The sequence below is a fragment of the Vicugna pacos genome, chromosome 2 (genome assembly GCF_048564905.1).
Source record: "Vicugna pacos chromosome 2, VicPac4, whole genome shotgun sequence".
Lineage (NCBI taxonomy): Eukaryota > Metazoa > Chordata > Mammalia > Artiodactyla > Camelidae > Vicugna > Vicugna pacos.
The window spans coordinates 21,748,874-21,771,051 of NC_132988.1; the positions used below are offsets into that span (position 1 = coordinate 21,748,874).

At 33.6% G+C, this 22,178-nt stretch overlaps 1 protein-coding gene across 3 annotated transcripts in view; it reads left to right on the plus strand.

Annotated features, from left to right (window-relative positions):
* Positions 1 to 16,794, plus strand: part of CLGN (calmegin) — a 41,216-nt gene extending 24,422 nt beyond the window's left edge. For all 3 annotated transcript variants that reach the window (XM_072976617.1, XM_015249486.3, XM_006216221.3), the window contains 8 exons: positions 1,058 to 1,247; positions 9,484 to 9,597; positions 9,720 to 9,870; positions 11,175 to 11,390; positions 12,480 to 12,605; positions 12,808 to 12,967; positions 14,003 to 14,103; positions 15,901 to 16,794. In XM_072976617.1, coding sequence (XP_072832718.1) covers positions 1,058 to 1,247; positions 9,484 to 9,597; positions 9,720 to 9,870; positions 11,175 to 11,390; positions 12,480 to 12,605; positions 12,808 to 12,967; positions 14,003 to 14,103; positions 15,901 to 15,981 — 1,139 coding nt within the window. In that variant the 3' untranslated portion in view covers positions 15,982 to 16,794. The remainder of the gene's footprint in view (positions 1 to 1,057; positions 1,248 to 9,483; positions 9,598 to 9,719; positions 9,871 to 11,174; positions 11,391 to 12,479; positions 12,606 to 12,807; positions 12,968 to 14,002; positions 14,104 to 15,900) is intronic.
* The last annotated feature ends 5,384 nt before the right edge of the window (positions 16,795 to 22,178 follow it).

Genomic DNA, 22,178 nt, shown 5'->3' on the forward strand with positions numbered 1-22,178 from the left:
GATTTTGTATATAACTGGCAGTATTTAATTTTGATATAAATAATTTGGTATTTAAAATTATTGTGACTGCAACCTCTGGAGATTGTTATTACTTTAGAACTATTTTTTTCAGAAAGTGGTAGCCACTTACCTAGTTAAGTCAGGATGAGTCTGACATTTATTGACAGCTCCTACTTCCTTAACTTACTGAAAGCACATGATAGGCAGCTGTTTCATCTGTTGTTATTTCCAAAGGTAGAAATTATACTGACTCCCCACCCCATGTTTACAGAAGGGAGAGAGAACTTTTATTTTGTCATTACAATGATAAGGGAGTGTTTTATAAAACTTCTGGCTTAGGGACTTTTAGAGCTAGAATTTACCTCAAAACAAACATACTAAAGTCTGAGCTTGAATATTTTCAATCATCCTTAAGATATTTGACACTACAGTGTATGAATCATTGAATTTGAAATGCCAATGAGCTTTATAGATTTCTAGGAAGTAGTAAGAATATTAAGAAGTAATGAGTATATGTTAAATTCCTGATTTTGGTGTGTAGATTGGGGTTATAAAGGAGAATGTCCTTGTTTATAGGAATTATATGTACATTAAAACATTCAGGGATAATATGGATGAGGTTAGTAATTTACTGTCAAGAAATTCAAGAAAAAATAGTTCTTTATAGTATACTTGCAACTTAGAAAGTTTGAGATTGTTTCCAAAAAATTATTTTAAAATATTGAAAAAGATTGGGTTGTATTCAGTAACCACAAAAGAGTTAAGCTGACTGGTCATGTGAGTCCTAAACTGAGGTATTGAGTATTTTTTATTTGAGAAGTAATGAAGCATTTTATTAAATTATTATTATTATTATTACTTAAAACTTCACATTTGATTTTAGAAAGCATTATATCTAGTGATTTCAGCACATTTTGACTTAATACATTGATAATTTCTCTATTCTGGTTACAAGAAAATTTTACCCATGAAGTTTAAGGTAGTTTGATTATTTAGAAGATTATCTTTAAAATGCCTATCAATATGATAAGTGTAATATGTTTAAATTGGTCTTTAGTGATAAACCCAGATGACACATTTGAAGTATTAATTGATCAGACAGTTGTAAACAAAGGAAGCCTGTTAGAGGATGTGGTTCCTCCTATCAATCCTCCCAAAGAAATTGAAGATCCCAGTGATAAAAAACCTGATGACTGGGATGAAAGAGTGAAAATCCCTGATCCTTCTGCTGTCAAACCAGAAGATTGGTAAGCAGAAAATTTAGTAGCAAAACATTATTCGGCATTAAGTAATGAAATGTAACATATAAGTAAAATTTACAACCTTGGAACTTATTCTTTCAAACATCAAAACTACTTATTTTGACTATTTGGGGTGTAATACTTCTCTAAAATGAATTTTGTACTTCCCTGCTTTTTAATTGTCTTAATTTTCATTTAAATCAGTATTTTAGTTTTGTTGCCTTCAGTATAGTATTTTTATTTTGTATGCTTTCAGTGCTGTGGGGGAAAAATTCCATGAATCTACAACACCAGTACTTTAATTCCTAGTTTCATCTTTATCATGTCTGTATGTGCATACTTACACAGTTGCAGTCTTTTCAGTTATTGATTAGTTGGATTACAATACCAATATCCTTTCAGCATCTTTTAAACTCTATAGGAGTCACTCATACCAGCTTGCTTACTCATACATTTTTCACTAGCTCAGTACTTGTGTGGTTTCCATTCTACAGGATTATGAATATTTTCCTTAAAATAAATGTATTCAGTTCCTGAGTTCCCATAGTTTAAGTTCAGATGGTTAGAATTACCTTTGTATCTCTCCATTTACTGAGGTATTCTTTGTCCTTCAAATATGTTTTGTAATTTCTCCATAAAGACCTTGTTACCTGTATTCCTAAGAACCTTTTTTTTTAACCTGCTGATTGGGTAACTCTTAATTATGGTTTTGCTAAGTAGGTTATCTGTCTTTACATTATTTAACCCACCCCTATTAGTTACCTAATGTGGTGTAACAAATTACCAAAAACTTAGCAGCTGAAGACAACAAATGAGAACTCACTCAGTTCCTGAGAGGCAGGAATCTGGGAGTGGCTAGCTCACTTGTTCTAGCTCAGGCTCTCCTGAGGTTACAGTCACGCTGCTGGTAAGAGCTGCGTGCCTTGGAAGGTTTGACTTGGGTGGGTGGAGGATCCACTTCCCACTGGCTTTTGTGGCTGTTGTCAAGAAATTTCAATTCCCTGCCACCTGCATCTCTTCTTAGGTTTGCTCATGACAAGGCAGATGGCTCCCCCAGAAGGACTGACCCAAGAGGGAGAGAGAGAGCACAACCACAGAAATTGCAGGGCCTTTTATAACCTATTTAGAAGTGACATGCCATCACTTCAGCTGTGTTCTGTCATACAGACCAACCCTGGTACAGTTGGGAGGGGACTAAACAAAAGTATATGTGCTAAGTATGAGTAAAAAATGTTATGTGTGGGTTCTGACCAGCAGAAGTCCCAAGATGGAATGAATTACTGGAGACTCTGGGAAGTCAAGAGAGCTAGAGGGACTCAGGGACCAACTCCATGAGCCTCTCAAATGCTCTCACATTTATTGTGTACAATCAAAGGAAAAATCACTAACAGTTGTGTGATGGAATGCAGGAATTTAGGGAAAGACAGGATGGGATAAAGATTGTAGAATCCACAACGAGTACAAAGGCTTAATTTATCTTTAGGGAAGTCATGGGGAGAGGGGAACAAGATACATCCTTTAGATATGTGAATTACAAAGCAGTCCACCAGACCAGCCAGTTCCTTGTCTTGGGGATAATAGACGATTTAAACAGCAAGCACGCCCAGCATTTATAGCTGAGGGCCTGGGCCTTTGCTTTCTTACGGGCAGAGTGCTGTCTAAAACCTCAACTATACAAACAAGGCATTATCTCTGCTTTTTAAGGCCAGGAGACAGGAGTGTGGAGGCATAGGTGCCTGCTAGCAAAGCAGTTACTAAGCACATTTGTTCTTCTTAAAGGTGACAAGTGGCTGGAGTCTGTTACAATTTGTTAACCCAACCATGGGCTCCCATGGTGTTATGTTCTTAGTTAGCTAAGAGGGTTTTTTTGTGTGTGTCTGTGTGTGATTGGGTGTTGGATTTTGTAAATAGCTTTTTTTGCATTTTGAGATAACCATTGGGTTTTCTCCTTTATTTCCTTGGTGTGGTGGATGGACTACACTGATTTTCTAATGTTGGACTAACCTTGCAATCCACTTGGTCAACAAGTATTGTCCTTTTTATATTTGCTAGGTTCTGACTGCATGTTTTTTCTGTCAGATTTATTGAAGTATAATTTTCGTACAGTTAAATCCATCTATTTTAGATATACAGTTCTGTCAGTTTTGACAGATATGTACAGTGATGTAACTACTACTACAATCGTGATATAGAATATTTCCATCAGTCCAAAAAGGTCTCTCATACCCTTTTGTCATCAATTCCCTCCTTCCACCCTTATCTGGAAACTACTGATGTGATTTCTGTCCCTTATAGCTTTGCCTTTTCAAAAATATCGTATAAAATGGAATCTTACAGTATATAGCTTTTGTTTCTGGTTTCTTTCACTCAGAATAATGCTTTCTGAGATTCATCCATTTTTATTTTGCTTGTGTCAGCAATTAGTTTTGTTTTATTGCTGAGTGGTGTTCCATTGTAGGAATGTATCATAGTTTGTTTATCCATTCACATGTTGATGGAAGTTTTAGTTGTTTCCAGTTTGGGGCAATTATGAATAGAGCTGTTACAAACATCTGTGGACAAGGCTTATGGGGACATAATTTTTCCTTTTTCTTAGGTAAATGCCTAGGAGTGCGATTGTATAGTAAGTGTATGTTTAAATTTATAAGAAACTGCCAAACCTTACCAAAGGGCTGAATGATTTTGCATTCCTACCATTATATAACAGTTCCAGATGTTATACAGTAACAGCATTATCTGTTTTTTAAATTGGTCTATAATTGACATAGAACATTGTATTAGTTTATTGTGTAATGTAATGATTTGATATATGTATTTATTGCAAAATGATCACTACCATAAATTTAGTTAACATCCATCACTTCACATGGTTACAGGTTTTTTCTTGTGATAAGAACTTGCGAGATCCACCCTTTTAGCAACTTTCAAATATGCGGTACAATATTGTGAACTGCAGTCACCATGCTGTGCGTTATATCCCCTGAACTTATTACCTTATTACCGGAAGTTTGTACCTTTTGACCTTTTGGTATTATCTGTTTCTGTTTTTCTTTGGTATTCTAAAAGGTTTATAATGGTATCTAGTTGTAGTTTTCATTTGCATTTCCCTAATGACTAATCACTAATTTCCTTGATTTTCCTTTACTTGCCACTCATATCACTTTCTTTGGAGAAATGTCTTTTCAATTTTTTTGGCCCATGTTTTAATTGGGTTATTTTTTGTATTGAGTTATGAATGTTATTCTAGATACAGATATTGTATTAGTTATCAAATTTGTGTAACAAATTACCCCAAAATTTAGCGGCTTAAAACCACATTATCTCAAAGTTTCCGTGATTCAGCATTCTGAGTGCAGCTTGGCTGAGTCTTCTGGCTCTGGGTCTCTTAGGCTTCAATTAAGATGTCAGCTGGGACTGTAGTCATCAAAGGGCTCAAGTGGGAACGGATCCATTTTCAACCTCACTCAAGTGGGTGCTGGTAGGATTCATTCTTACAAGAAACTGAATTGTTGTTGGACTGAGGGCCTCAATTCTTTGCTAGATGTTGGCCAGAGTCATCCCTTGGTTCCTTGCAATCTAGCCCTCTCCATGGAGTAGCACACAATATGGTAGCTGTCTTCAAAGGAAGCAAAGGGGAGGGGAAGGGAGGGAGAAGAGAGTGCGAAGAAAATAGAAGTCACAATCTATACTGGATCAACACTGTCCTTCCAAAATCCATGCCTACCCGTAACCTGTAATTGTGACTTTATTGGGAATTAGGATTTTTGCAGATGTAATCAAGTTAAGATGACATAAGACTGCATTAGGGTAGGCCCTAAATCCAAGATAACTAGTGTCCTTTTAAGAAGAGGGAAATTTGGACACAAACATATAGGGAGAACACCATGTGGCAGCTGAGGCAGAAATTGCAGTGCTGCATCTACAAGCTAGGGAATGCCAAAGGTTGTCAGCAGCCACCAGAAGTAAAGAAGCAGCAAGGAAAGATCCTGCCCTAAAACTTTCAGAGAGAGTCTGTCCTTGCCAAAAACTTTGATTTCTGATTTCTAGTCTCCAGAATTGTGAGATAATAAAATTCTGTCATTTTAGATCACCCATATTGTGGTATTTTGTCACAGCAGCCAAGGGAAACTAATATATAATCTTTTATAACTTAATCTTGAACGTAACATCCCATTACTAATTTCTGTTCATTAAATAGCAATTTATTAGGTCATACTCTAAAGGAGAGGGGATTACACGTGGGCACGGGTACCAGGAGGCAGGATCATTGGAAACCATTTCAGAAGCTGCTTACCTCAGTCCAAGATGACTACAGTACTGGCCAGTGCCTTGATTGCAACCTGCCAGAGTCCCTGAGCAGAGGACCCAGAGCGGTAACCAGATTTTCAATACAGAAACTGCGATAGTAAATGTTACTTTTTAAGCCCCTAAGTTTTGGAGTGATTTGTTATGCAGCAGTAGTAAGTACAGATATGCAGTATGCAGGTATTTCTTCTCGCTCTGTTACTTGTCTTAATTTTCTTAATAGAGGAAGTTTTAAATTTTTATGAAGTCTAGTTTGTCAGTGTTTGTCTTTGATGATTTATGCTTTTATGCATCTTACTAAGAAGTCTTCCTAAATGTGACAAAGATTTTTTTTGTTTTCTAGAGAAATAATTTTGACTAAAGCTCTGTTCTGAGTTGTTATATGTAGTGTGAGGTATAAATCAAGATTAATTTTTAAAAATATGAATGTCTAATTGTTCCAACATCTCTTGTTATCTATTTAATATCTGTAATGGTCTGTATTGATGTCTTTCATTTCTGATATGGTAGTGTTTTTTCTTGAATTGCCTAGCTAAAGGTTTATCAATTTTATTGATCTTTTTGGAGAACCCCCTCTATTGGCCTTTTTGTGTTTCGTTATTTCCTTCTTCTTCTTACTGTGGACTTAATTTACTTCTGTTTTCTGCCTTATTAATGTGGTAAATCATTTCTGATTGAAGCAGCTGTAAATCTTCTCTAAGCTTTGCTTTAACTATACTATATAAATATGTTATTTACGAGAACATTCAGTTCATACTGTTTTCCAATTTCCTTAGTGATTTCCTCTTTGATTCATGTATTTTTAAATATATTGCTTTGTTGTCAGTTATTTATGGATTTTCCAGATATGATTTTCATTTTGACTCCCAATATAATTCTGTTGTGGTCAGAAAACATTCACAAATGTCAGTTACATCAGATTGCTTGATAGCATTGTTGAAAAGCTTTTATATTCTTAATGATTTTCAGTCTATTCTCTTACTGAGAGAAGAGAATTAAAATCCTCAACTATGTGGATTTGTCTTTATCTCCTTTGAGTTCTGTTAGTTTTTGTTTCATGTGTTTTGAAGATCTATTACTGGATCAATTCAAAGTATTTCATGACCTCTTGAAGACTGACCTTTTTATTATTATAAAATATCCTTCTATTATTAACTCTCATACTGCTCTGTCTTGAAGTCTACTTAGTCTCGTATTAAATCAGCACTCCCATTTTCTTTTAAATCTCGTTTCCATTGAACAGTATTTTGCATTGTTTACCAGTAACCTATATATGCCTTTATTTTTCAAGTGATTTTCTTGTAGGCAACTGCATTTGGGTCTTGCTTTTTAATTGGAGTGTTTTAAACCATCTGCATTTAATGTATTTATTGATATGGTTGGATGTAAACCTACCATCTCATTACTTGTTTTTTGTTTGTTCTATATATTCTGTGGTCTTCTATAAATTTTTTTCCTAACTTTTTTTATATTGAGTTATTTTATTTTATTTGAGTCTTCTATTTTTTCTTCTCTATTGGTTTATTGGCTTTTCTTCTGTGGTTTGTTATTTTAGTGGTTGCTCTTGAGTTTACAATATGCATCTTAAACTTATTTCAATCTACTCTCAAATCATTATGCCACTTTATGTCTATGTTAATAGTATGAGTCTTATGTTTTCTCCCTTCCATCCTTTGTGCTGTTATCATGCACAGTAAATATATATGAAGACCACACATATTTATTCTTCAGTATCTTTTAATCCGAAAGTTATGAGGGGAAAAGTCCTTTTATTTACCCACATATGTATCATTTCTGGTACTCTCCTTTTGTGTAGGTAGAAATTCCCATCTGTTATTTTCTTTCTGCCTGATAAACTTGTCTTAACATATTGTAGTGCATGTCTGCTATCATTGCATTCTCTCAACTTATTTTTCTGAAAATTTCTATATTTTGCCTTCATTTCTGAAGGATTTTTCACCATGGGAAATAGATTGATAGTTATTTTGCAATAGCCAGTCCTTTGTCACGAGGCTCACACTGATTCCGATGAGAAGTCATTTGTTATTCTCATCCATATTCTCCTTTACCTGATATGTCATTTTATCTCTTTGGTTTTAAGATTTATTTTTATTATAACTAGTTTCAGCAGTTTGATTTTATTGTGCCTTGGTGTCATTTTGTGTGTGTGTGTGTGTGTGTGTGTGTGTTTGTCTTGCTTTGGGTTCTTTTAGTTTTTTGGAATATGGTTTTATAGTTTGTATCGATGGGTAATATTTGACCATTATTTCATTAAATATTTATATATGCCTCCCCATCCCTTTTTTGGATGCACTTTAAACGTATGTTAGGCTACTTTACATTTATGCTGCCAGTCATTGAGGTTGTATTTATCTTTTTAAACCAGTTTTTCTCTGTGCTTATTTTGGGAAGTGTCTACTTGTATTTTTTCAAATTTTTCTTGTTTGTAAACATTGGGATTACCACCTATTCAGAACATAGACTGTTGCTCCTGGATAACCAAAAGTGTTAACTTGTTAACTCTTGTAGATGAAGGGGGGTAATGATTAGCAATGAAAATGTCTTTGCCTTCAGGAAAATAATATAATAGGAAAGTAACTTGTGCAAGGAATAATAATACTTTTTTAAAAATTAATAAACCACTTATTAATGCAGCATTTCCATGAATTCATACTATCAGAAAAGGTAGGATGCAGTCCCTCCATATGGGCTTTCTAACAATGCTTCATATTTGTTTGCCCATAAAGGGTAAGGCTGGGAAATAAGCTTGTCCTTGAGTGAGAGAAACTGCGTAACAACCTCAATCTGGTTGGTGATATGTGTCAGAATTTGTTTTCTGAAGTGCTAAAAGAAATATGCCTTTAAATTTTAAACTCTACTTACTTTGAGCCCTCAGAAACTTTAAGATAACATTGATATCAGGCAAATACAAGTCTTTACATATAAAGAGTTGATTATTTCAGTTTGTTACTCAGTCTTTACAAATAGAGTTGATTATTTCAGTTTGGTATTCAACTTTCATTTGGAACATCATAATGTAAATTCTTGTTTAAAATTTCTGCTTTTCTGTAAAGATGAAAATTATATTAGTAATTCCATTCTGTACTTACTATGACTATGTTTATATACTTCAGAATTTACTAAGTATTATTTTTAAATGAAAATATGAAAAATTACTAGAATTAAATATGGAGAGTTTTAAAAAAGTAACTTTGGAGTAGGGAAGACCTTTCCAAATATGACAAAATTGAAGAACCACAAAGAAAAATATTAATACATTCCAAATACATGAAAATATGTTATTTTTATATAGCAAAAAACCCCACCATAAACTACATAAAAACTACATGAAAAACTCGAAAAAAAATTTCAATTCATGTAGCTGACCACTAATTTCTTATTGATTTCTAATATATTCCAGGATATTAATTATAGCATTATTTGTAATAGTAAGATTTTAAACACTAAATGTCCTCAAGAATAGATACATTAAATAAATTATGGTATATTCACAAAGTAGAAAACTATGCAACTGTTAAGAAGAATGAAGTAGATTTATATTTTTATAAAATAGAGTGTCTAGATCAATGTTGACATGTAGTAGGCATCCCACGTATGTTTGTTGATGACTGAGTTTTTAAATAAACGAAAGCAAGGTCTAACATACTCTGTATAGAATGCTATCATTTATGTAAATTGTATAAATCATTTTTGTAAAAAAAAATATATACACATAAGTGCTTGTATGAATACAGCATAACAGGAAATTTATAGAAAAAAAGTGTATAGCAGAAGATTTAGGTAGATGAGAGATGGGGGAGGTAGTAGGCATAAAGACAGGGATCAGAAATACGTTTTGGTACCTTCTGAATTTTGTAATGTGCATTTTTAAACTGTTTAAATAATTAATAATTAGCATGGAATATTGTATTTACAGGGATGAAAATGAACCTGCCCAAATAGAAGATTCAAGTGTTGTTAAACCTGATGGCTGGCTTGATGATGAACCAAAATTTATTCCAGATCCTAATGCTGAAAAACCTGAGGATTGGTAAGCATTCTTCATATTCAAATGTCAATTTCATGTTTCTTACTTTCTTTTTTGTTCCTAGTTTACATGACTGACAGGAGAGACTTGAGGTTACTATATTTGCTTTGTTCTAATATCCTAAGGAATGAAGACATGGATGGAGAATGGGAAGCACCTCGTATTTCTAATCCAGCCTGTCAGATTGGGTGTGGTGAGTGGCACCCTCCCATGATAGATAACCCAAAATACAAAGGAGTATGGAGACCTCCAATGATAGATAACCCAAACTACCAGGTAGTAACCACTTGTTTCAATCCCACAGTAAAGTTTAAAATGTTGTGCTATTTGTATTACATATCTAGTTATTGGTAATGTTACATTAACTTTTAGGAATTTGATTTGTAATAGTGTGCCTTAGCTATCTTAAGAAATCAAAGAAAAGAGACTTCAATTAATTTATATTTAAAAAGTAAAAGTAAAAAAAAAAGTAAAGCATTCTTTATTTAATTTTCTGGTGGAATAAAATGAAGAACTAAAGATCAGTCACTTTATACTATATTTTTCCCTAGTAATCAACTGATCATCACTTTGGAATCAATTTTATTTTAGAATTAAATATAAGAAATGAATTCTGATCAAGAGAACTCATGTTATACATTTTAGTAATTAAAGTCTTTGCTTAATTAATGTGCTCCTTACTTCCTGGTGTTATTAAAGTTGTTTTTTTTCCTAATATAAATGATATATTTTTTCAGTGTACCTAGTTTTGGGGGTAGAAATCCTTGCATTATCCATTTAACCCTGTAGATTTATCTAATTATTCATTGACATTTTCTAACATTTATTTTGTATGTACAGTTGTATATTCTAATGGCTCATTGTAGTTCTTCATAGCATTTATCACAAAATGCTTATTTTAGTAACTTTTTTGTTTAACATCTGTCTCTCTCTTTAGACTTTAAACACCATAATGCAGGGACCATGTTTGCCTTGATTATCACTGTATTCTAGCATCTGGCATAGTGCTTAGCACAGAATAGATATATATGATGGCAGAATGAATCAGTGAGTGATCCTATTGTCCAGTTTATTTGATTTGGTTAAATTTAATCATGCAAGATCTAATGGAACTTCTGTGTTAAATAATTGTTTTAAGATTCAACTATGATTGACTATTGTTGCCTATCATGGATATATGTTAAAAGGCACAGTTCCATTTTTCCATATAGTGATCTCTCTGGTTTGAACAGCTTCAATGACATTTTGCCTTCAGTATCTTTACTAAATGTGAAAAAAAATTATCTGAAATTGTGTCACTTGTGAAATTTCTGAAGCTTCTGTGTGTGTTGGATTTTCACTCTACCTCTTTTTTTCCCTCCAGAGTTTAAAGTCAGTATTATTCATAGGGAACCTCATGTACAGGATAGGAAGAAACAAGATTTTACTTCCAGTGAATTCGTAATGAATTAATTATGAGTTAAAGTTTTCTTTTTTCCCAGTTAGTGTTGCTAATTTCATTCAACAGCAGCTCTTCTTGAGGAACATTTATAATGAAATTATTTTATTTGAAAATATCTTTAAATTATTTTTTCTTCCAGGGTGTCTGGAGTCCTCGAAAAATTCCTAATCCAGATTATTTTGAAGATGATCATCCATTTCTACTGACTTCTTTCTGTGCTCTTGGTTTAGAGCTTTGGTCTATGACCTCTGATATCTACTTTGATAATTTTATTATCTGTTCAGAAAAGGAAGTAGCAGATCGCTGGGCTGCAGATGGTTGGGGAGTGAAAATAATGGTAGAAAATGCTAATGAGGTATAGTATTCACCGTATAATAATAATAGGACTTGGTCCTGGTTATAGGTTATACAAATGGCCTTAAAGGTAAATAAATGTGCAATAATTACTAAATGCTAAAGAAACATATTTAAGTGAATTTATGGAGACAGAATATTTAGCTTTACCAAATTATGATATAACTTCATTATAAACTAGGTAATGAATGTAAGTCTTCATTTCATTTATTAAAATATGATAGCATAATGGGATTTAATGCCTTTTGGTGTTTATAGAAGTGAGACTCCTTAATATCTTTGTCACCTTGTCAATTCAAGGCCTAAGTGAGAACAGTAACCTAAATATTCTTTATTCATTTTAACTACTTTTCACTTAGAGGAGTGCAGAAACTTTTTAAATTTCATATTATTTAATTATGCTCTAGTTTCAAATTTTAACACTACTTAGAAAAGATTAAGCTAAATATTTCAACACAATTCACCTTGGAGAATATAACTTTAAAACTCATTACTATAAAGAAAAATTCATACCTTATATTTGGTTTCTTTGGATATTAGCAAAAACCATCAAAAGAGTAAGTAAAGGTAAGGGAATTCTAATTTAACTAAAAGATTTAATGATTTTAGATTTTATTTTAATAAGAGAAACAATTTCCTTCCTGAAGGTTGTGTACAAAATTTGTTAACAAGAAAATGAAAACGCAATAATTCTCAGGTTGATTTTTTTAAAGTAAGTCCTTTAAAGTGCAGAATGAGTTATCAGAGAGTTGTATAGTTCTAAATGAACCAGGTAATATATACATAAAGAGTAGTTCTGTCGTGAACCTTACCAAAAAAGAGAATTGTCCTAATTCTTGCTGGTAGGTTAGCAATATCCACCTGTGTAGTATAACATACCTCCTACTATAAAGTGTCAAGCAGTGATGCATGCGAATAATTAAAGATTGTTTAAAATTTATGAAGTACAAGACAGGAAAATATTTTAGCTTACAAATTCATGACTGCTTAATATAAAACATCTAGGTGAAATTCTTGTTTTTGTAAGTTGTATTTCTGATTGAAGGTTTATAAAATCTGAATTGCATTTTTGTGCTTGTTTCTTCTCTAGCCTACTGTATTTAAACAGTTGATGGCAGCTACTGAAGATCGCCCATGGCTTTGGCTCATTTATCTTGTGACAGCAGGGCTTCCAGTGGCATTAATTACTTTATTTTGTTGGCCAAGAAAAGTAAAGGTAAAGAAAATTAATTTCCTTCAACATTAAAAAAAAAAAATCTCTTAGTGTTTAGGAGTTCTGTGAATAGAGCAGGTAGTTCTTAAAAGTAATAAATTGCCTGTAAGTTTTTACTGATAGTTCACTGTATATGGTATCAGTTATTGCAAAGACTTTTTTAGTAGTGCTTTTAGTAAGAATAGCTTGTGTTAAATTGCCATAGAAAAGATATGAAGATGTGGAGTTCAAAAAAACTGACATATGTAAACAACAAACAAAGGGAGCACTAGAGCAAGAAGTGAAGGAAGAGAAAGCAGCCCTGGAGAAACCAGTAGACTTGGAAGAGGAAAAAAAGGAAAGTGATGGTGAAATTCTTGAAAAAGGTAAGATGATGATGGTGATTTATAATGGCTACCCTGGGCAAAGCTCATTAAAAACAGTAGATTGTCTGGTAAACCCTAGTCATCACACTTGTTTATTGTCATATTTATACCATGGGAATCCCCAAGAATGCATGACTATGGCAAAGAGGATCCTTGCCTGGATTGGTCCTGAGCAGGCGTCTTATACATGATTTTTGTCTTCTAAGGAGAAAGAATTGTAAAAATTATTCAGTTGCTTCAGAGCCTAGCAACTATGAATCTCATATGACATAGCTTTTTGCAAAGATTTTTCTTGCCTCCAAGAATGTAGTTGAGGTGGGAGGTGCAGACTAGACTATGGCTTCTGTAGAGGAGTAATCAGTTTAAGGCAGGCGATTGCAACAGAGTCCACACCAAGTCTTCCAGCTGCTATTGTTTATCAGATAATTTATCATATTGAACAAATAGTACTGTCTTTTGAAAGGATTGCTGAATCATGTCGGCTTCCCATCTTCTATTAAATTCCAGAAGATGTTAAAACTGAAGAACTGAGGCTTTTTGGTGACTCCATTGAGACCTCCTTATACACGTCTAGGTAGCAATAAGACTATTGATATTTGCTAGATATCACAAGCCAAGTTCCAGATTCAGCCCTTTAAAACTAACATTATATCTTGAGCACTATTTTTAACTCAATAGTTGATGAAACAATTGACTTAGAAAAAATACTGATTCACAACACACACATACATATTTCCATATATATGTATATACATATACACATACTCATATGTATATATATTCTTTGGTTTTCATTCTGCATACAGATTGAATGCCTTAAAAATTTCTAAATCTGTCCCTTTCCTCAGATATGATGATTTGTTTATAAAATGTGGTTAAATAGTGAGTATTTGTATTTCATTTAAAAACATTTCTAATGGAAATTGCTTTTAAATATTGGAATTTAAATGCATCCCCTGACTTTTATGTAATACTTTTCAGTAGCAAAATGCTAATTCATCAAGTCTTTGCCTTTAATAAAAATCTGTATTCTAGAAGAGGAAGGTGAACCTGAGGAAAAGAGTGAAGAAGAAATTGAAATCATAGAAGGACAAGAAGAGGGTAATAAATCAAATAAGTCTGGATCAGAGGATGAGGTAAGCCACTCTTTAACAGAAAATAAACTAGTTTTCTATGTATGATTGTTAATCCGTAAAAAATTATTTCAATAAAAGCAGCAATCTGGTTTGTGATGAATTTTTTGCTGTATTTCTCCCAGCTTTCTTAAGAGTGCCCATATTGTTTTAAAATGTATCAATAAGGAAAGCATGAAAATACTATGTTATATCATCTTAATGCCTGATGAAACAGTGTAAAGTAAGTTTACACTATAGATTACAAAATATAAAGAGATCTGTGTCTGTAAAAAAATTATGATTATCATTAAAGTGTTGTGTTGAATAAGCAGACCATCTGAATTTTTAAGGTAATTCTGTTTATTACAAGACAATTTTATTTATAACCATTGTGAAAACATTCTCACTGTCTCCATAACTTACTTTCAAAAGATTTCATTCATTGGGTAGTTGAGTACTATCTACCTGATAATGGTGTTTTTCTCAAATTTTTAGTCAACTAGTTTTCCCATTAACTTGGTATGTCCGCCCCTTTGTGCATTCTGAGGTATAGTAGGACTTTCTGCAGTGCCTCTTTTTTAAGTCGGATATTATGGAATCAGAAACTATTCAGGATATAATTCAGAACCAGAGCTTCCTTTTTTTTACCCAGAATATACCCACAAAAGCCCATTTTCTCTACCTCTCTAGCCCTGTAAGTACTTTATAATCTTACTCTCAGAAGTCACCGTCCTCACCACTCTCAAAGCTTAGAGTTAGGTAGGGTAAAGATACCCTGGCTTGACGCATGTGATGAAATAAATTTTCTATTTTGTCTGTTTGAAGAAATCCTCCAAATAAACTTATGTTATTATTGTTGTTCAGTTGTTTTCTAAAGTTTATGCAGTACATTATACCTGGTTACTGGTTCTAAGTGCCTTGTGAGATATTTAAATGTGTTTTGTGGATCATTACCTAGAATGAATATCTTTATTTAGAGGGAGTTGGGTGAAGATAATTTTTTGCAGAACGGAGTTTTAAACAGTAATTGTTTTCTGCTGTCACTGTCTTAATAATAATACTTGGAATCATTCATTGAATGTATACTCTAGTTATATTTTGCTTTATAAAATATTTTTTGTATCTTTAAAAATGTCTTAATTCCATCTTTTAGTCTTATGTTTTTCAGTCTTTTAGTCTTACATGCTTGTTAGTGACCTAAAATAAATCCATTTTTATATAATATATAATTATAACTATCTTGTATAATACCTTCATTATTTAATTTTATTACACAAGTTTTTAATTTATGTCAAAATGATTATTCAAGAAAGATAAGAATTAAAGGAAAGGAAAACCCCAAACCATAAATTTGATGTTCCCTTTTCTTCTCTCGTAATTTTTCTCAAAGCACTACATGCCAAAAATTCTGAAAAAGTCCCTGTAAAACCAGCTCAGCAATTCATTACTTACAGAAACATTGTGATATATAGTTAATGCTTAATATCCCACAATGAAAATATCATGTAACCTTTAATTAACTGTGAGATTAGATTAAGTTCTAAATCATAAAATCATGAATTGAGTTGTTAGCATTATTCCTTGTCAGATGCATATTTGACAAGCAGAGTTCCTCTAAAAATGTAATAAAACCCAAAGATGAACAAATTGAAACATATCAATGTATATACACATTTTTGATCAGTTATTAAGCAAAGGAACATAAAGATAAAGCATGTGATTATTTGAACATATATATTAGATAGTAAGAAATATATTATTTACTACTATTAGTTGCCTACTGTATGGAAATGGACATTTTCATAATTTTTTTCCTAGATGAAAGAAGCAGATGAGAGCACAGGATCTGGAGATGGGCCAGTCAAGTCAGTACGCAAAAGAAGAGTACGAAAGGAGTAATGTATATTTAAGTATTTTTCATTCCTAAAAGAGAGAGTTGGCATTCTAAAGTTGGTGTGCCAGAACTGAACTTGAATCAATCTGCACATCCTGTTTCTTCTATCTAGTAATGTTATTCTTTCAGACATTTATTTTAGTCTTCTTTTTCAGGAAAGAAAAAAAAAAAACACTTTGAAGTTACCTGGTCTTTGAATTTAGAATAAAAGAAAGGTGCATGTTACATATCAGATTTTAAGAGATTAATATCATTAGAAGTTACACAGTTTCAATAGTTTGGAGAGATTTTAGTTTCTACAGAGCAAAATAATATGCAGCAGCTTCACCGCTGTTAGAAGAGTCAGTTATTGGAAATTCCTCTTAAATGGCTATACTACAGTATGACTGGTAGTCCTATAAATAAATGACAGTTTGTTCTGTTGTACAGGGCTAAATTGCAATAAAGTTCCTGTATGGTGGTTTGATTCTATCAACAATTCAAAGTGTTTGTATGTGACCCACATTTACCTAGTTTGTGTCAAATTATAGTTATGGTCCATTGTTCACTTAAATTATAGAATTCTTTAAAGAGGTGCTTTGTTGACAAACAGGTCAACAAAACAAATGCCTATATGTCGTTCATAGAATCACTGGTTAATAGTGCAGTGTATTTACATTTGAATACAAACAAAAGAGGTTTATCAAAGTGAAATGGTGTACAAATTTTTTTCAAACTTTTACAGTTGTTTTATGCCAGAATGGCTTACCCTATTCACAAGATTGCTTATGCCTACATTGCTCTTGAAAATAAAATTTAAATATTTTCTCATCTTTAAATGATACCCTCTTTAATAGGTAGATTATTATTGGAGAGTCTTTATTTTCTTTGATTAAAGAGATTCTAATGGCTGATAAATGTCAATCATCATGCTTTGTATTTTTATCTTTTTTCCTGACAAATTCAAATCTGTTTTCAGTCTATTGTCTCATCTAGCTTCAAAACCACCTCTACGGTAGATAACAACTATGTCGTTCCTCTTTTTAAAGTACAGTTGACCCTTGAAAGCACAGGTTTGAACTGTGTAGGTCCGGTTATACATTGATTTTTTTTTTCTCAATAAACTCTAAGGTTCTATATGATATGTTTGGTTGAATCCTCCAATGCAGAATCTGCAAATATGGGTGGTCAACTATGGGACTTGAGCGTCCGTGGATTTTAGTATCTGCCACGGGCCCTGGAACCAATCCCCCATGGATACCAAGGGAAGACTGTAGTTACCAAAAACCACAGAACTACATTATAGTGGAGCTGTATTGTTCCATTTAACATATACTAAGACTTTTTCATGTTTGGGTGACAGACGCTTTGGAAGGTGATGTAAATCTTTGAGACCTACTTCATTACTTGTCTAGAGAAGTCTATACTAGTTGGGTAATGTTTCAGATTCCTTCATAGACATACAACTGCATCCTTGGGCCCCTTCCCGTCCAGCCTCCTTCCCAGTAGTACATTTTAGAGCTTATGTATAAGGAAAATGAGTCTCTAGCTTCTCCTCTGACTAAAGGAAGCCAAATATAGCCAGTATAGTCACTATTCACTCTATTTCAGGGAGTGAATTGAAAATGAAAATTAGTGCTTTATTCCATTGTTGTGTTCTGAACCTTCCATAAATTAGTGGTGAAAAATCTTAATACACAGTTAACCATACTTTGTATTTAATACTAACTGAACTTAATACATCTTGCAAGGATTCCCTTTCTTACTCTGCATTTGGAGTGTCGAAGTGAACTAGACATTGAGTAATTCTAGATGAGAATGTTTCTGAAAGTAAACTACTACTTCATGAGGTAAATCCATTCTTATTTTTATGGAAGCCTTCTTTCCTGATAAGTGTCTTGTAAGTGATCTTTTTTTAAAGATTTATTAAAGCTCTTTTTTACTTTCTTGGTTGCAGATTCATTTTAACTTTAACATTTGGTTAAACTCCATGAGCCTGCATTGGTAAAATCTGAGCAACCGGTTTTGCCAGTTCACTGCTCCTACCTGTGGGTGTCCCCTCTGTGGATGCACCATGGCTGATAAGTTTAACCCGAACTTAAACTTTATAAATATGTGTACTAGGTCCATGTAGTAGACAAAGCATTGTCTTCCTTAATAACAGGATGGCTTTTTCCTTTTACCACCCTAATCTGACTTATTGTTTAAGATGATTTAAGTTCTATCCTCTTCTCTAAAAAAGGAGAAAATGAATGTATTTTGCTCTTTATTTTAGTTGGCTTTTCTAGAGGCTTTTTAATTTGACCAAGCAAAGTAGCTTCCTTTTTCTTGAACATTTTTTTAAGGTAGCCTTGCTTTCATTGGTCATTCTTTAGAAAGATACATATTACAAGAACTAAGAGCCAGTCCACATTTCCAAGAGACAGAGGATGAAATTGCTTATTACATGTTTAAATTAACTATTAGCAATGAATTTAATGTACCTTAGCAGTTTAGAATACTACTTTAGAAAATTAATAGTTTTCATTGAAAACTATTCCGAATAGTTTAAAATATTAATATATTACACTCTAGGCATCTATGAAGTTTTTTCATTCTCTTTTCAACTGTGGCTATGTTTGAACTTCAGCAGGATTTAGAGATGAAATATCACATGGCTGATATCAGATAACTACTTAAATCTCATGTAAATAATTTATTTAAACATAATAATGGCATTTCTACATTAATTTTAATAATCTCTTCCCAAATTATAGCTCTTATTCCCTTAGTATGACAGCTGTGAGGAGTTTAGGAAATAAAATTACCCCTAATCTGACAGGTCAGATGAAGTAGGTTGATGGAAGAGAAAATGTATTTTTGAATGCATTTGGAGTTTGTAGCGATCCAAATGCATGGAAGAGCAATGGTAATTTTAGGGAAAATGAAGAACAGGATAATTTTTAAAATTATCGTTTAACACCTAACAAAGTATCTTACCATATATTTTGTGTTTGTTAAATACATAGAATTTTACTTTCTTTGTAAAATTTGGAAGTAATTTCAAGTTTTAATTACTTAAACATTTGATAAGCCATCTATAGATAATACAGAAAATTTAAAACAAGGTAAATACATTATACAAGTGATTACTATATATTACTTTAGCTTCTGTCATCACTCCTCAACACCCCCTTCAATATATGGTAAATTAGGTCCTAAGGCCAATGTAAAGACCTTGTTATAGAAAATGTCCTTATATACAATTCATCTCTGTGATTTAAGTGAAATAAACTGTAGCTTTTTGGGGGGGTAGAGTAGCTAAGAGGTAGTTAACTCACTCTTCCAATTTTAACCTTTCATGTAATCACATTCTCTATTCTTTAGTGAGTTACAAATTGTCTTAACAACTAAAGTAATCTCAGGTCTTTGTTGGTAATTTTGATTATATCAGCATTAAAGAAATACAACAACCATTAGAAGTTGTTAACTCAAGATAGGAAAAAACAAAATTATTGGGGAAAGTAAAGAAAGACTCCATTCTAAAGAATTAAGATCAATTTTGCTTTGTTTTGGACCATAAAATTCTAGAATATGTAATTCACCTTTCATCTTTCTTTTGGAAAAGGGACTAGATCAGAGGGAAGAGTAATGGACAAGGATATAAATGTGGTATCATGAATTGGTTGGAACTGCATGCTTAGATGATTTTGGTTGCTTTTCTGCAAATTTTCTTGTTACATGAACAATTCCAAATTCCAAAGATCTCTGAAAATCAAAAGTTTTTTCATGTTTGACATCAAAACTCATTTGGCAGCCAAACCTGACCTCCCTGATAGGATATATATAGTGTATTTATCACACTTAGTACTAAATTAATATATTTTGCTACAAAAATGTTAATGTATTTGATTACAGGTGTTGCCCAAACTGTATTGGTGTTTGAGTCATATTACTTTATGAAATCTGAAAAATTCCAGATTCTGAAACATCTGACCCCAAGAGTTCCAGATAAGGGATTGTGAGCTTTATTAACTTGCTGTAAGTAAAGTCCAAAGTGACTATAGAGGACGGATTTTGGATGGAATGCTAGTTCTACAGGTAGATCCTGAGGAAATCAGTATGCTGATTTTTCCTGCCAATTATCATTCCACCAGCATTTGGAACTAGGAAGTATTTAAAGAAAAATTTTTTCTGACATTGGTTAAAACAGTAAGAAAGACTATTCAGGGATGTTGCAATAGGGGGCAAGAATATTGCAACAGGGGAGAGAGATGGGGCGCACCTCCAAATACAGTGAAGACAGCTGGGAATTTTTAGTTATTGCGCAGAGTTGGGGCAGGGAGGTGGATAGAAAATTACTAAGAGGAGGCATCAAGGGTAGGGAGATGCTTGCTATGCTGATTTAACAGGATTCTTGCTCAAGACAGGCAGGGTGATCAGATTCTGAGGGTGGGGGATTTCTCTAAACTGACTTAGCAGGATTTTTACTAAAACTGGACTAAGCAGGCTGAAGACAGGGCCTAAGATGAGCTCTAGTCAGAAGGAGGACTCAAGAACATGGCTAAAGTTTGGTTTAGGAGTCTTTATCAGAAGCTACGCACAGTCCCTGTGCACACTGTTTACCACCTGTATTTCTATTATAGAAATTGATATCCTGAAGGACATTGCCATAATGAAAACAAAATGTGTAGCACTGGTTTACCATTCATATGACAAGCAAGTGGGGCATGTATTTCTGGTAACATTTTGTCACCTGATTTAACAGCTGTAGGGGTAGCAGCTGGAAAAGCCAGAATGTGAAATAAATTGGCTGTTCCCTTATGCTTTGTAGCAAGGTATCACAAGAAGGAGCTTACCAGTTTCCAAGCAGAGATGGAAGGAAATAGAGAAAGATCATTATATTAGCTACCTCACATGGTTAGAAAAGCTAATTGTTTCTATACCCTGAAAGCAGAAAAAATTCAAAATTTTATTTTTGAGGTATGGGAGGTAGAAGGGGAAGCCCAGTTAAAACTTTTCTGCCAAGTGTTAAGCCAAACAAAAGGACCCAGCCCTGCAGTGATACTTGGATGTTGCATTCCCAGTGCAGTCTTATTTTCAGTTGATTTCAAAGTAGCCTTTATTAGAGGGGCAGGAACCTATGAGGAAGGAAGAGGAGAAAGCATACCTTGAGAATTTGTTCTAGAAAAGAGCTTGATTGTGGTTCCTAGCATATGCAACTGAAGCATATAGACAGAAAGGCTGTTTTTGAGGGAACTGTACTGCCAAAGAAATGTGAGCTTGGCCTTCAAATGATGGGCACCAAAATCACATTAGCAAGAAGTGGACTGTTTCTACAACTCCCATAATAAATGGAACACTCCCAAACTTTTGAGTTACAGGAGGGTCAGGGTGTGGGTAAATAAGGAGTAACTTTCCAGATAGGGGAAGCCATGGAGAGCAATAAGGGAAGTCCTTTGCCAGAGATTAGAATCAGGGTCAAATCAAGGAACTTTATCCACTATCAGGGACAGAATCTTCACAGGGTCTCTCTCCTAGTATTCCACAATTGCTTTGAATTGATGTTTCCCTTTATTCCATATTCCAAATTGAGAGTTGTTATTTGGGTATCCTATCCCCACTACACCATCACAAATGGGCAGAGCAAATAGTCTGTCACTAGTTTAGTGGTTGTCAGACTATTGGAAGCCACATCTACAACTGACAGACCTTGACAGAGACCCTGGATTTTGAGCTGAATCAGTAACTGGAAAAGGAGAGGTTAAGTAGGTTCTGTATATGGGAAAAAGGTTGGGCAAAGATACTTAACAGCAAGAGAAGGGGGCTGTGGCTGATGCTTCTAGGTACCACCAATATCCTGTTTCCACAATAAATTTATAGCTGGAATATGGCTTCCAGCTAGGAACAACATTTCTCAGCAATTCTTGCATCTAGGTGTAACTAAATCCCGACCCACTGGAATGTGAGAAGACATATGAGCCATTTCCAGGCAGGCCCAGCCCACAAAACCCTGCATATATGCACCATGCACTTTTCGTGCAAATTATAATGGTGATAATTAGTGACTTGGAAGCCATGTTTGAAAATGGCAGAGCCATCCTTAGCTCACAAAGCCTACTGGTTTACCGTGCTTACCTCAGACCCATTAGTTGGATGAGAAACATTAAAAAAAATTTTTTAATTGAAGTATAGTCGATTCACAATGTTGTGTTAATTTCTGGTATACAGCATAGTGATTCAT